At 39.9% G+C, this 16,338-nt stretch overlaps 1 protein-coding gene across 1 annotated transcript; it reads right to left on the minus strand.

The window, feature by feature from the left end:
* Positions 1 to 5,478: 5,478 nt before the first annotated feature.
* On the minus strand, positions 5,479 to 16,263 carry dnajc27 (DnaJ heat shock protein family (Hsp40) member C27). The gene is made up of 7 exons (XM_004066446.4): positions 15,908 to 16,263; positions 15,338 to 15,420; positions 15,201 to 15,270; positions 14,951 to 15,115; positions 14,724 to 14,846; positions 14,485 to 14,645; positions 5,479 to 7,754 (listed from the first exon to the last, which is right to left on the minus strand). Exons 1-7 carry the CDS (start codon positions 15,989 to 15,991, stop codon positions 7,622 to 7,624), a joined length of 819 nt encoding a protein of 272 aa, XP_004066494.1. The 5' UTR covers positions 15,992 to 16,263; the 3' UTR covers positions 5,479 to 7,621.
* Positions 16,264 to 16,338: the final 75 nt, after the last annotated feature.

The raw sequence follows: 16,338 nt of genomic DNA on the forward strand, positions 1-16,338 counted from the left end.
AGCATGCCCGTAGAAAATGTATATGAACATTTTCACTCTATGGGCTCACAAAGCGGCCTGATATTGACCCTAAAGGTCAGTTGTGACTAAGGCAGCTGAATACTAAATACCCCAAAAAAATTCTTCGTCACTGGCTTCTCTGCAATGTTGCCTCTTCATGTTAACGCAACCTGCAAACGTATTAATAAATTATTAAACCACTTAGCTTCAAGTTTGAATTTTTTGACTTGCTATGTTTGTATTGTTTTCAAATTTCTATAAAGTTATTAAAAAAACTGACATCCAAGATTAACTATGAAGGAGACTTACTCCAACACCTGCTTTGCTTACCTAAGACACGTTGATGATGACATCATTTCCCTTCTGACGAGTGCCAGACAAATAAACCCCGCCCACAGGATAACTGACAAGCCTGTCAGCCAGTCACAGGTCACAGCCCCCCACCCAGGGGCCCAGGTCAGTAGTGAGACAAGCAGTCGGGTGAGGATGTCCACAATGTTGGTGACGACCAGTGAGGTTCTTCTCTGAGATGAGGAGAACTGAAGGTAAAGCTGCTCCAGGTCTGCAGACCTGCAGTTCAGAAATGAAGCAAAAGTCTAACATCAAACAGTCAAAGCAGTTAGGGTTCATAAATGGGGTACGGCAGAAAGATATCAAAGATTACATTTAATCTTTTACACAAAGTGAATTTAAAAAAAAGATACAAAATTAGTCCTTATTTGTGTGGTTTTAAAGGAGTGTTGTTGTTTGTGTCTTTACTTGAAGGTGAGCTGCAAGGTGGGAATGAAGACACCGTGTACGGTTGATCCACACGACACAAAGAAGTCAGAGTCAGTGCACGGTTTGGGCCGGGCTTTCACAGAGGACGGCCGGACGCTTGGGTGGATCCGTGCTGCAGAGGAACGCCGCTTCTGCCAAAAGTTTCCCCGAGAAGCTTTGCTACGGATCTGCCTGAGGAACCAAAACCCGAGTCAAGCAAACGCTGCTGACCTTTGGAACGGCTGAGGTCACAGTGGGTCACCTGTTGATATCTGCGATGTAGGCGTCTGTGACTGTGATGCGGTGCCGCTCGCGCCCCAGCCCCCCGGCGAGCTTCAGCGAGTACAGATTGTGCTGCTCGATGATGTTCCTGACGGCATTCTGCCACAGAAGGTGCTTCCTCTGCAGTTTGGGCGCTGGTTCAACTTCTGCACTGAAGGTGATGTCACTGGCAGATTCACAGTCACCATTTCCCAGGGTGCCACAGTTGTCCTCCATGGTAGTTCCTGATGAAAAGGTGCCACAGTTGTCTTCCATGGTAGTTCCTGATGAAAAGGTGCCACAGGTGTCTTCCATGGTAGTTCCTGATGGGAGGCGGATCCAAAAAGCAGGTCAGAAAATCTACAAAACTTCATTTTTCTTGTGTGTTGTACTTAAATGTCAAGACTGTTAGTCACAGAACATCGACATGGCTGAGCAGAGTCAGCTGGAGGTTTCAGGGTTAATCCAATCAGACAACAGCAGGACTTTATCTGTACCCAATGAATCCAGGCAAAAAAAAAAATCCTTTTAAATTAAAATCAGTAAAGTCAGGTAAACGATCTCTGTCAGATTACTTTGGCTCTAAGCCCTACATTGCAAGGCAAATTATTTCAACTTTAAAGCTAAAAAATGTCATGATGACCTGCTAAACCAGCTCTTTTTTTGCATCTACGATAGAAATTAGGGTTAGTCCTGTTACATTTTTATGCAGACAATGCCATGGTTTTTTGTGAAAACGGTTCACTTTGTACACTTTCAGAAATGTTTCTTGTCAGCTTTTCCTTTTTTATTAGTTTTCCCTGAGGACAATGTATTTAAGATAGGAATTCAGCTCTATTCTGTTACTTTTGGGATCCAGTTTTGTTATATCTTATGCAGATGACTTCATGTTTTTTTTGACCAACCATACTTTATATACTTTTAAAATGCATTTTCTTGTCAGCTAAATTCACAATTCTTGAATAAAGTTGATTTTTAAACATTTTCTTATTAATTTTCTCAGAGAACAAGGTATCCAAAATAGGAATTAAGAATGGGTTTTTTGACCAACCGATTCACTTTGTACAACTTTGTAGTTGTTTTTTGACAGCTAAAATGGAAAAATATAGAACAAAGTTGAATTTATTTCATTATTTTTAAATTACTTTTGTCAGAGGACAATCCATATAAGATAAAAATTCAGATCCCATTCTGTTTAGGTTACTTATTTGCTTCAAACCCTTTTAAAATCACGATTGTAGACTAAAGTGGATTTTTTTTTTTTTTCTCAGAGGACAACGTATCTAAGATAAGAATTAAGATCCAGTTTTGTTACATTTTATGCAGACAACGCCATATTTTTTGACTGACCAATTAACTTTATACGCTTTTGAAATAAGTATTTTCAGCTAAAATTAAGATTAAAGATTAAAGTTCAGTTTATTCTTATTAATATTGTTTTTTTCCCTAGGTCAACACATATAAGAGAAGAATTAGTATCCAGTTCAGTTACATTTTTATTAATTTTTTCTTCTACTACAATCAATATTATAGAACAGAGTGGACTTTTCAGCTGAAGTGTTTTGTTGACTCTAATCAAGTTACCTTAATGAACTACAATGAATCAAGAAAACAAAGATTAATAATAGTTTTTTTAAATAACAAAAAATAATTGTTTTAAATCAGAGCAGATAATATGTCATTGTCATCACCATGTCTCTGAATTACAGGAAAAACATTATTTTATGAGGCAGGGATTTCTATGTTGTGACAGGAGAGATTTCTGAGAGAATCTTTTGACATTTTACAGCAAAAGCATCTCTGAGGTTCTTTCAAAACAAAATAAACCCTGCAGGTGTAATGGAGGATAAATACCTGAAACTTCATTCAGATGTTGAACTCCTCTTTAATAGCTGTTTCTTCCTGTTGCTGGTCTTTAGCCTACATCAGTTTTTCCTCCACATGGCACACATGGTCGACCTCCAATGTTTGACTCAGGAGTCCATTTCTTCCTCTTCGGTCTTCAGTGTTAAATGTTTCATTTCTCTTGACTCAGACTTTCCATGTCATCTGCAGCTTCCAAAAGAAAAAACATGGTCATGTCCAGGTCTAGGTTGTGGGTTTCTTTTAGGCTCTAATGGAATCAGCTCCCTGAGAGTCCCAAAGATCGAGGCCATCTGTAATGAGCTGATAAAAGCCAGCAGATGTCCCAACCTAATCCACAGGTGGGTCCTCCTGAACAGACAAAGGCAGCACAATAATCACCCAGATTAACTCTGGGGAAGCGTGTGTCTGCACCAAGACTGGCAGATCTCCAACCAGGTCAGCTTGGGTTTACATTTTTTTTCCCAGTAAAAATCTGCAGTTGGGATACTATTGGGATGATCCACTGCTTCAGAAATCCTGCAGGATTCTCTATCTGCAGCTACACTGTCTCCCACTTTAATGTTCTGCAAGCCAATTGAAAGTTACATGCTATTTCTGAGATGATTGACTTTGAAACGCTTGAAATAGCTCGGTTAGTTTCTGAAATATATTTTTGAAATACAGTCAGAACCATAAATATTTGGACAGAGACACATTCTTTCTCATTTTGATTCTGTGCAGTACCCCAGTGAATTTTAAATAAAACAACTCAGATGCCATTGAAGTGCAGACTTTCAGCTTTTATTCCATGGGTTGAACAAAAAGATTGCATAAAAATGTGAAAAACTAAATTCTTTTAAACACAATCCCTTCATTTCATGGGCTCGAAAGTAATTGGACAAAAAATGAAATAACTGAAAGCAAAATGGTCATTACTAATATTTGGTTGAAAACCTTTTGTTGGCAATGACAGCATGAAGTCTTGAAGTCATGGACATCACCAGATGCTGGGTTTTCTCCTTCTGAATGCTCTGCCAGGCCTTTACTGCAGCGGCTTTCAGTTCCTGTTTGTTTGTGGGCCTTTCTGTCTGAAGGTCTTCAACAAGTGAAATGCTGCTCAATTGGGTTAAGATCAGGTGACTGACTTGGCCATTAAAGGATATTCCACCTCTTTGCTTTAATAAACTCCTGAGTTGCTTTGACTGTATGTTTTGGGTCGTTGCCCATCTGTAGGTCCTTTTGTGTTGCTGAGTTCACCAGTGCTTTCCTTCTTTCTCAGGATGTCCCACACTGTTGATTTTGGGCAATCATTGATTGTTGTGATTATATATATCTGTATAGATATAGATATAAAAATAAATCGATTTGAAACTTTAGAGAAATACAGAAATTGAAAAAAAGGGATAAGTAAAAAACCTAAATTTCAAAATGCTATAGTGCAAACTTGAAAGAAATATTGAAAATCTGAAATATAATTGTAATTTAAAAAAAATCTATGCTAAAAAAGAAAAGTAGACATTTCTGGCTAAAAAATGTAAAGTAATTGAAAATATATTTTAAGCTTGAAACAAATTTGGAAATTTGAAAAAAAAAAATCTTAGTTTGAAAAATGTATAGTGCAAACTTAGAAAAACCATGGAAAATTTGAAAAATAGTTGTAATCTAAAAAAAAAATCTAAATTAAATTCATTCATTTTCATTCATTCATACCCTGCAACAGACTGGCGAGCTGTCCAGGTTGTCCCCTGCCTTTGCCCACAAGTGGCCGGGATAGGCTCCAGCAGCCCCGTGACCCCGAAAGGGAAAAACGGTTAAGAAAATGAATGAATGAATGAATGAAACAAAAAAGAAAAATGCGAAATTTAAACAAAAAATGTAATGTAATAACAATTTTAAACTTGAACGAAATACTGAAATTTAAAAAATTGTAAATTTAAAAAAAGATATAATGCAAACTTGGAAGAAATTTTTAAAAAATTGAAAAAACAATTGTAAATCTGAAACGTAAATGAAAATAAACCTAAAAATCTTACATAATAAAACCATTCATTTGTAACCGCTGCTGTTTTGGATTTTAAACTTTTGTTTTTTCGTTTCTCTTTGAATTTAGTCTTCAATTCATAATTTCTATTCAGTCATTTCGTTTTGGTGTTGAATCGAATTTTACATGGGGGTGGGGCTTTGAGCTCATTGGCTAAAGGGACATGATTGACATTGGAGGGGATAGAGGTTATGCTGACGTCATATCTGCTCCAACAAAGCGTCTGCTGTGTCGTCCCTCCTTTGATGTGCTGCACAGCCGTCATAATGGTCTCCCAAAGTTTTGTACAGTCGGCACAAACAATAGACGCCGTGTTAGAGCGGAAATAACATCACAATTTACAATTTCTTTGAAATGTGTCATTTTAATTTTAAAACAGTTTTTGTTTGTATTTATATCCATTTTTCATGTTAACTGCTCCTCCATGCCTGTAAAAATCTCCTTTCCCTGACCACCTGGATCAGGTATGTTCAACCAATCAACATGGGAGATGATCAACAACAGCAATAAAGAAAAGATCTTTAGGACAGCGGTTGGGCGTCTGTAAAAACCCCATAAAGAGTAGACGTGAGGAAGATGAGAGCGCCTTTATTCATTCCCGTTACCACAGACACACACGTACAAACGTAAACCTGGGAAATGTTCATGCTGTTGGAGGAAACTGCTCATCTTCATCGTGTAAACAACGGGCGTGAGAGAACCTTTTGCGACACAAAACAAGTTCCATTCCAAGTCCAGGTTCAAACCAAACCAAAGGTCAGTGAAAAGCTGAGGAAGTTTTTGTGGTTCTGTGAACATCGAGAGTTTCGATGGCACACGAAACGTCCATCATGCAGACCAGAAGTGACTCAAAGGAACGAGAATCCGACGGTCCGCTGAGAAACGCAGCGAAAACATGAAACAAAGGGCTGGAGGTAGGGAGGAAACAAGAGGCATAGACAAACACATTAGAGCTCTGTCCAAATTCCCACCCTAACTACTAAAAAAACTATATAGTGCCGCACTATGTAGTGCCCTGAATTTTGAAAGCAATTTGGACACCATGCTCACTAAATTTCTTTTTTTCTTATTAGAGAAAATATAAGAAAATGTTTAAAAATCAACTTGGTTCAACAATTGTGAATTTAGCTGACAAGAAAATGCATTTTCAAAGTATATAAAGTATATTGGTTGGTCAAAAAAAACCTGTAGTCATCTGCATAAAATGTAACAAAACTGGATCCCAAAAGTTAAATACATGTTTTTGGCAAAATTGTTTAATCGCAATGTATTGTGGTCTATCTTCGTCAATCTAGTGAGCATCGATGCACACTGGTTTGTCCCAGAGACTTCTGGGAAATTTTGTAGGGCACTCAGTTTTGGAATTGTAGACTCGGACAGCACTGCAAAATGGCGAACGCACTATATAGTGCACTATGTAGTGAATAGTGAAGGAATTCGGACACAGCCTCTGTCTTTTTTTTTTTTGAGCACTTAGTGTTTTCATCAGCAACTGACGGCACACCGGGAAAAAAAAAACTAACCAACAGCAAAAGTTTTACTTCAAAAACAAACAAAATAAATTGGCAGCTTTAACAAGCTCAATAGATGTACAGGAATTTAAAGAAAAGAAAAAAAGAGTTTGAAATAGAGTAATAGAGAATAGAGAACACCTTTTTTAATGAAAAAAAAGTTTTTTTCGAATCTTTGCGTAAAACTAAGTTTTGTACGTTTGTAACACTTTTTGGACACAAATTGTTTAATTAAATAACTTAAAAAAAAAAACACACACACAAAATTATAAATATTGCACATTTCCTCTTCAATCCATTACATGGATCATTTTTGGATGGAGTCCTCCAGAGCGCTGATTGGCTTGTGGGCAGGTGCAACGAAGAGGCGGAGCCTCCTTTAGCTTTTCAAGAACATGAAGTGACAAATCCAACATGCACTCGATTTTTGTCATTTCTCACCGTTAATGATTTGGCAGAACATCAAACAACAGTGAACAACAACAACAACAACATGTAAAACCGTGACTGGACTTGAAACATTGAAACACTGATGAGAGGAAGAGAAGAGCCGCAGGAGCTGGAAGACACTCACCCAAATAATGCCAAAAATATAGTTTAATATTATTTGAGTGTTAAAATAAATTATATATTTTATCTAATAAATATAAATACTAAATCTAATGTTTTGAATAAGTACACTTTGAAGAATATTGAGATCTAACTTAAAATATGTCTAACATCTAAACTCCAAACAAATACCAATTAAATAAGCACAATGACTTCTTTTATTTTGAAAAGCTTTCTCCTAAAGCTGTTTTTAACAATCTGTTTTATTTTGAAATGTGTTTTTCACAATTTTTCTTGTCAATTTTCTTTTAGATCTAATTCAGTTTTTTTTAATATTAACCTTTACTCCAAATAAGTTGTTGAATTCAGCAGCTTTTTTCATGTAAGATTAAATTAAATGGTTTCTTTAACTGTTTTTTTTAATTCTTAGTAGTCCAGCTCTTAAAATAGAAAACAAAAAAATGATTTAAATTAAAAAACTCTCATTTTAGATTCCAAACCGAAAAAGGATGAAAAATGTCATTCAGAATTCTCGTTTGAGCGTGTGACCAGGAGCCCTGCAGCCCTCATCTCCGTGCGTTGGTTCAATGAGACGTCGGTGTGGCGTTTCCTGCAGTCGTCGGTCGTGAGTCCTCAGCCCGCAGTGACGCGTATCTTACTTAATGTTCTTTAACAGTGAGGTACGGGCGTTCACCACCGCCTTGAAAGCGTCCTCGCTGCCGGGCGCCACGCATTTATCCGGGTGGAGCAAGACGGCCAGCTTCCTGTAGGCCTTGTTCACCTCCTCCCTGGAAACACGGAGGCAAAGTGATGTCACAGAGAGACACCGACGACTTCATGAACCAGTGCTCGACACGATGTGGGTGTGATTTAATGAGGCGACTGCAGGTGAGCGTCACCCTGGCAACGATTTAAACTGTTCACCGGCTATTAGAAGGTTCTTTCAGGACACAAACAGACTCCTGAGGACAGCGAAGGCCTAAATCTGTCATTCAATGCTTACTTCACTGCCAACAACAAATAGATATAGTTAGGCTCTAACGCAGGAGTGACCACACTTTTTTGGCATGTGAGCTACTTTTGAGACGACAATATCTTGAAGATCTATCTATCCATCTATATATATATATACACACATATCTATATTTGTATAGATATATATATCCATACATATATATATATATATATATATATCCATACATATATATATATATATATATATATATATATATATATATATATATATATATATATATATATATATATATATATATATATATATATATATATATATATATATATATCCATACACATATATATATATATAAAATTTGTTTGTGTGTGTGTATGTGTATATATGGTAATTTGAGACTAAAGTACTGTTTGATAAACATAGTATTACAAACTATAAATACATTACCAGGGCTCCAGACTGCGACCATTTGGTCGCATTTTGCGACCAAAATTTTAGAGTGTGCGACTGAATTTTACATCCAGTCGCACATGTGCGACCAGTAAATTTGCCTCCCCCACCCTCCGTATTTTTTATACATTAAACGTGGAAGGGGCACGTCAATGATCAATGAAATAATCAATGAGACGCGAGCGCACACACACACTCGCAAACACACACACTCGCAGACATACTCATGAAACACGAGCACACACTCGCGTGACGCCTGTCTGTGAGGCAGCCACTGCGTGTGAGAAGAATAGGGAATGCCACTGTACGTGGCTAAATGCGTGGAGGGGGCGGGGCCTAGAGATAATCGAGCGCGCGTAAACATCTGTGGGAAGGAAACTGAGACAAATGTCACAACCTGATATGTGCGTCTGAGCTATGAATAAGCGAACTATTGATTCATTCTTCTGACCTGCGGCTAGTGTACCAGTGCCAGAGTGTACAGCAGGGGTCTCAAACTCGTGAAGTAAACCACGGCTCTCATGCACGGCTGTAACGACATGACACCGCTCCCGCGGGAGATAGTCAGCTGAGGAGAATAAATGTCCCACACGTACATGCGTGACAACTAACGGGGCTCTGACATTAAACACGTGTGAGCGACAACACGATTTAGTCTTGGACACATTTAAAACATGTGGGGAAAATGTAACGAAAGACGTGTTTAAGATGAACCAGCGCCGCGCCTGGGGGGGGGGGGGGGGGGGGTGAAGGCGAAGCTGCAGCGAGACTTAAGGAGAACAGGAAGTTGTAGTCCTTAACATTCAATTTAGTTTTAATATGCCTCTTCCCCTGAGTATGATTTGTGATATTATATCTTTTATAATTATTTTAATGTTTTGTAATTTATGTTGCTATTTTTAATCAGTTGGCATATTAAATTATTTTAATTGATCAGTGAACTACAAAAAACCCATCAGGACACATGTCCCATAATGCATTGTTTTGTAGTCTGTAGGGCAGCTTTCAGTCAGTTCAGTACTAAATTTCCAGCTGCGTTCGCTCAGGTTGGGGCCTTGCTCCCACCCCTTTCTAGTGATGTTTTTGTTTTGATTGACAGGTGATGTTGGAGCAAAAACAAAAATATACATCTCACACCAGGTGATCTGCGCAGCGTTGCGTCCATCTGGGTGATCTCAAACACGCTTATTGTGCATCTTGGCTGCACTTATTTGGTGTCGCCAACATGAATTTCCATCCTCTAATGTTTACATACATTTAAGTGTTGTTTGTAACTGTGAAATGACCGAAAGGTTACTACGGTAATCACTGTGTTACTAAAAACTTCTGAATGTATGGTATTTTGTTTAGTATTTGTACTGTCATGACAGCGATGGTGCTGTCAGTTTACCTTGTTGTTGCATCTTCAAAAGTGCAGATTCAAATGTGACACTAAATTTAGAACAGCACATTGTAATTTCTGCATCTATTATTAAAGTATTTATTATTAATACAGTGGAAATTAGTAGATTTGGTTAGAATGTTGATTTACGGTATGCGCCCCTAAATTTTCTGGTTGTGCCCCTAAAATTTTCAGTTGGGGGCCACAGTGCTCCTAGTGAAAATAGTTAGTCTGGAGCCCAGATTACATCGTTTATGTACTGATAATTAAAAACTACACCGTAAAGGCCCGTTCACACCGGGACGAATTTCGCCTGCGATTTTCGCCGACGTTTAACGCCTCGTGACTAAACAAAGGGCACCAATGAGAGTGTGCACACCGACGCGAAAAGCGTCAAAAAAAAAAAAAACGCCTCGGGTTTGTTTTAGTTTTTTTTTACGCCTCGCGTCGAAATCTATTCGGCCAATGAGAATGCCGCTTTTGCACACGTGTCTGGAGCTTCTGAAGTTACAGTAAAACACAACTTGGGGGCGCTCAAACACAAAACTGCCTTGCTGAGCACACATACCAGCGAAGAAGATAGACGCCAAGTTGTATCTACACAGCCGCGAAAAAATAATGACGGACATTCTAAAATATCCCCGAACCAAGCACCAGTTGGAGCTACTGGTGCTGGAAATATTAATGTTTTCTTTGTTTGATTCTGACAAGCGCGTAAATACTTGCTCTCTTCTTCTGAGTGAAAAGCGACTTTAAGAAGCGTAAAGTTGCGCAGCGCCACCTTGTGTACAGGAGTATTTCTGTTTATATTAAGCGCCATCTAATGTCAGGGAATGAAATTGCATGTTCGCTCGGCTTATCGTCAGTGAAAATCGCCTGGGTGTGAACACAAAAGACGTGGCAAAAAAAGCTGGCGAATAACGCCTGGCGAATATTCGTCCCGGTGTGTACGGGCCTTAAGATTACACAAAGATACTTTTGTATTAACAGACGAGGTGTTTTATTACAAAGACAGAAAGCAGCGACTACCGTATGTCATGCTCTGCTGTAAACCGTGCAATGGGGGGAGCATGGCTTTTAAGCCTGCTGGCTCCGTGAGGAGCGCGTGCCACGGAAAGGGGGTGTGTGTGTGGGGGGAGAGAGACTACGGAGCAGGCAGCAGCAGGAGACTCACGGGGCTAAATACTCTAGTTGTCCGGAGTGGTCTTCTGCCGGGGACTTGACGTGCCGTGGGGCAAGTTGCGACTCTCTCATGACAGAATTTGCGCTCAGTGTATTTAAACACGCATGTGCAGTGACGTCTGTATCAGAGGATGTCCGATTGGCCGTTCTCCATGTCAATTAAGTCCCGTACTTCTGGGTGAGGACTTTGATTCCCTGACAGATTTTATAGAAGTACTTTTTAATTTTTCGGGTTATTTATCTTTGCCGGAATGCGATCTACCCTCATGTACCCTCATACTTGGACATTCGCAATCTGTTCCAGAAAAAGTACAAATATGTGACATACGATTTCGCTGCTTTGCGATCATTGTAAATATAGAAATGAATAGTAAATAGGCCTTTAACGGATATCCTCGTTCTGCTTACAGGGGCTGTAAGAAGTATCTGAATACTCTAATAACTGTGATCTGTTTGTTGAAAACTGAGTAGAAATATTTTTGAATTAAAAATTGTGATAAGCAATTTTCATAAGAAAAGTAAATAAGGCTGTAATAAGCATTTAAATACTTTAAAACAGTGATCCGTTTTATGAAAATCAAATATGAATATGTGTTCATTCATTCATTCAATATGTGTGTATGAATGTGTATGAATATGTGTGCCATCCAAGATAACGGATTTGCACTTTTAATAAATATGGTATAGTTGCTATAACGAGTATCCGAGAACTCGGTTTTCCATGAGCTGTTCCAGGAAAAAAAAAAATCTGGTTAGATTATTGCAATCTTTATCAATACAGTAGAACAGTAGACCAACCTGTTTCAGGCCTCGCACCGGTTTAATGTCAGACAATGCTTTCAACGATTAGTCTATGCTAATTTGGTATTGTCTACGAATTTTTGTTGTTTTTTGGTATTATACATTTTTATTATGACCACCATCCATGGTCGTTGGGATCGGACAGCACAACAGGAACTTTTGAAGGAGTTTACCCCTTCCTCAACAACAGAAGAAGATGGACACAGTCGTACATTTTATGCTGCGTTCACCCCGACCATGTGTGGCGCATTCTAGAACGCGCATCTTTTGTTTATTTACCGTTTATTCGGGCTTGTCTGCCATCTACAATAGGAAGGGGCCGGGCGCGCAAAGTCAAAGCGGTTCAAAGACGTTTTGTTTCACGGCTTTGTTCCTGTAAACGCCCTTCTCACAACAGTCTTAGTAATCCCACCGGACACAAAAAACAATTATTGAGGTCTCCTACATGACCAAGTTTACAACAGCTGGTACTTCCGTGTTTTGAAGCGGACGCCCACGTCACTACTAAAGCCATGTCCACAATTGGTCACAGTGCTGCGATTTAGTGAGAAAAACTTTGAACGGTTGAACTGCCAGCGCGAACGCCCGATTAGTACGTAGAGCTCGCAACCAGACTTAAAAACTTAAGTAGCTACCCGCGATCACAGGCGTTCTAGACACTGAAGTCCCAAATTCTGGTATGTACCATTGACTGTAGACTGGGGAGGAGCCAGTGCTCACCAAAGATGGCTGCAACACCTCCACAGAGCATCCTGAACGTGTTTCTTAAAGCAATGAGACCTCCGTCAATGCTTGAAGAGGATGGATTTAAAGACAAGATTGGGGTGCTGCACCCTGGCTACCAACTAAGTCACTTTTAAAATATTTAAAATATTATTGTATTGTTCACCAATTGCAATAAAGTAAAACCCATGTTCATAAAAACATGTTTTTAATTGTTGGATGGAAAGTTTAGAAATTTAGCTTTCAAGCCAATTATGGCTTTTTTGTGCTAGCATATAGCTTACATGGGACCTTAAACTTTTGATCTTTTATCAGGTGGAATTGAAATTCACGAACTATACTTGTAAAGTTTTAATTTCTGTGAACGCACTATACGCCGAGCACTAGCAGTAACATACGTGACGAAAACCTCCACAGACTTAGTAACAGCACTATTACCTTTGGTAAAAATAAAAAAATAAATAAATAAAAAAGAATTCCCCATCATTTTACGTAAACAATAATCGTTGCCTAACAAATAAATTATCGTTAGCCCAAATTTTTACGGACAGATCAGAACGGGGTGGAAGTTGGCGAGTAATATTTTTTAGCTTTCGGTTTCCAAAAAAAAAATATCTTTCACATTAAATGCAACAAAAAGAAAGTGAGTTTAAAAGTAAAACATTTGTGTTTCTTTTTATGCAGATGATGTAGATGGATGACGTAAAGGAAAATTGTTGATTTGTAGAAGTTGTTTCCGATTTGTAAAAATGTAAATAAAAGGGACACTACAGTTTTTTATATGTCCACAAAATGCCATCATAGCATGGAGAACTCAACCCCGGCTCAGAGTTTTTCATGTTTTGTTTTTACAAAAATCGTGATTCGTTGTGTATTTATTTTTAATCACAGGAACATTTTCTGTGTTAGTTTTTTTAACAGCTGCCTGCCTAATTCATCCTTAACTAGTAAAATGTTGACGGCTGGTTTGAACGCAGACTTTGTGATGAAGATGAAGACGTCAGAGTAGATGCTAACAACTGGATGCTAACTTTAGCTGCATCTGATTTTAAGGTGTGATGGTTAAATAAAGAAAAATGAAATGACACAACCGTCATAAAACCGGTATTTTCTAAACATCTTTATCATCTGCGTGTGTGAAACATTCAAGAATCGACCGCTGCGTATCAAACAGAGCGGTTTCTGCCACATGAGAACTGTCTCAATGAATCCAGATGTGGGGGATTTTGTCTGTAAACAGCAGCTTTGTTCTTGGAAGTTGAAGAACCTTATTCGGGTTCCTCACTGACTCTTTTCTCCCCAAAGAAACTTTCCAAATACGTTTTTTATTAGCTTTGGGCTACTAATTAGCAATACGAGAACCTTCTGACAGACAGATGTGGTGAACAGAATACGGTAGTTTTCCCAAATAAAACTTCCTTCTGTTTCAGAACATACACAAAACAGAAATAAAAACAATTTTTTTATGTAGGGGCATTTGTTTTCTGTCTGCAGTCCGGTACCAAATGGCCCACGGCCCGGTACCGGTCCACAGCCCAGAGGGTTGGGGACCAATGCAGTACAGTATAGTGAATATAACATGACTATGACTTTTTTTTTATTTTTAATATATAAACTTAACAAACCCCATGCGCCACTGTGGTTGGAGGTAAACAAATATTCATAGTAAATAAAATATCAAGAGTTTTTTTTGTAGATAAAAATTAGATTAAAATTCAGTTTACGGAAATAAGTTCATGAAAGATTTGATTAGGATCGTCAACTGACTAACGATCCACAGCCCTAAAACGTTGGGTTACTAAATAAACGTAGACCAATCATACTAAAAATTAGATTAAACCAAATTTACCCAAATACAATACAGCTAAAAAAAACAAAAACAAAAAAAAGTTAACATGTTGGCACATTGGATCAACTCAGATTAAAGCTATTATGAAATAACGCTACATTTTCCAAACTACCCGTGAACATTCTGAATCTCCTGCAGGGGAAACTAGAGTCGACTCACCGAGTGGCACCGGGTTTCACCCCAAGCATATCCCACGAGTCCTTGCTGTTGCGAATGCGCCTGATGGTGTCGGCCTGCTCTTTGGTGAAGCCCACGCTGACCTCAGACACGGGCCGCTTCCCGCCGTTCTCGCACATGTCGGTGATGGAGGAGAAGAAGGCCTGCAGAGAGGACCAAGCTGAGGCCCCCCCCTACTCCGCCCGTCACCATGACCTGCTCCAAAAAAGCAAAAATGGTACCTGGAACATCTCGTTGATGCCCTCGCCGCTCTGAGCCGACGTCTCGAAGTAATGAAAGCCCCTGGACTCCGCCCACAAACGGCCCTCGCCCTCATCCACCACCCTTCTTTTCGTTAAGTCCACCTGTAGAGACCAGATCGTAACGTCACTATGTGTGTTTCTATGAAGCAACTTTCTAGTCCAGAAATAGGGGGGAGATTTTTAGGACGACCCGATATGCTGATGACCTTGTTGGCACAGACGATGAACACGATGCTGTCCATGTTGGCCTGAGAGCCCATCTCCTGCTTCATCTCTCCCAGCCAGCTGTCCAAGGCCTCGAAGCTCTCGCGCACGCCCACGTCGTACACCAGCAGCACGCCTTGGCTGTCCTTGTAGAATTCGTTCCGCACCTGCGAGACAGAACAGGTCGCGTGACTGGCGGCGGACAGGAGAGGAGAGCGGCGGAGCCACAGCTAGGAGAGGTCGCGCCCCCACCTCGTAGAAAAAGGGGTGTCCGGCCATGTCGAAGATGTTCACCTTGATCTCCCGGTCCCGAACCTGTACCCTGACACACGGCACACGTGACTGTCGGCGTCGACACAACAAACGCAAGGCGCCGGACGTAGACTCACTTGGTGACGCCGTAGTCGATCCCGATGGTGGCCAGATACTTGGGGACGAACCTCTTCTCGCAGTAACGTTTGATGATGCAGCTCTGCAGAACAAACGCGGTCAGCTGGCGGAGAAACTCACGGACCAATCAGGTTACAGGAAAGACAAACTGCTCTGCAGCTGCATCAGAAAACCTTCTAAGAAGTAGGATGGAGCGCAAGAGGTTTCTTCACTTCGGTCTGCTGCTTTACTGCTGATTCTTAAAGCAAACTGTGGTTAGCATAAGATTTGCTGGACCTCTGAGGAATCAAAACATCATCTTTACCTCACTGTGTATGTTTTTAAGACAGAAGCCAACGTTTTAATTCAAATTAAATGTGTTTGTGAAAGATGTTACTCTATATTAAAGTGGGGGTAATTCATATTTTATGTTCCTGTGTTAAAAATCGTGGATCCGATGAGAGAAAAGCCTCCAGGTGATCTCAAATTTGGGGTAAATCTGTTGTTTATAGTCTCTGTTATGATGACTAAACAACGAGGGTTTGAGCCTGGATGCAGCTTAAAGTTTACCTGAACCAGCGTTTCTTTACCTTTCCCACCTCTGCGTTCCCCAGACTGATCACCTTCACCCGCAGAGACTTTTTGTCTCGTCTTTTCGGGACAGTTGTTTCCATCTGGACTCCGCTAATAACAGACGCGCTTGTTGTGCACGCGCGCGCGGCAGCTTAGCTACGAACGAGGCTAATCGCACGAGCAAGCCTTCAGCAGGCGGCCTCTACGCTTACTCTGCAACAATCCCCTGTGAATTGTTTTATTTAATCACACCGGGGAGTTCCATTGTGGGTTGTAAAACGTTACAGTTTTAAAGAAGAGATGTCACAGCCTGCTAACCCCATAGCCTGCATCCTTAACACTTCTTCGTGATTATGAAGGTTACAGCAAAGTGGCGCGACACTGCACCCTGCTGGAGCGGAGTTCACATTACAACCTCCTTTATTCCATGTTCCGGGTGAATACTCGA

This window comes from Oryzias latipes, chromosome 2 (genome assembly GCF_002234675.1).
Source record: "Oryzias latipes chromosome 2, ASM223467v1".
NCBI classification, from domain to species: Eukaryota; Metazoa; Chordata; class Actinopteri; order Beloniformes; family Adrianichthyidae; genus Oryzias; species Oryzias latipes.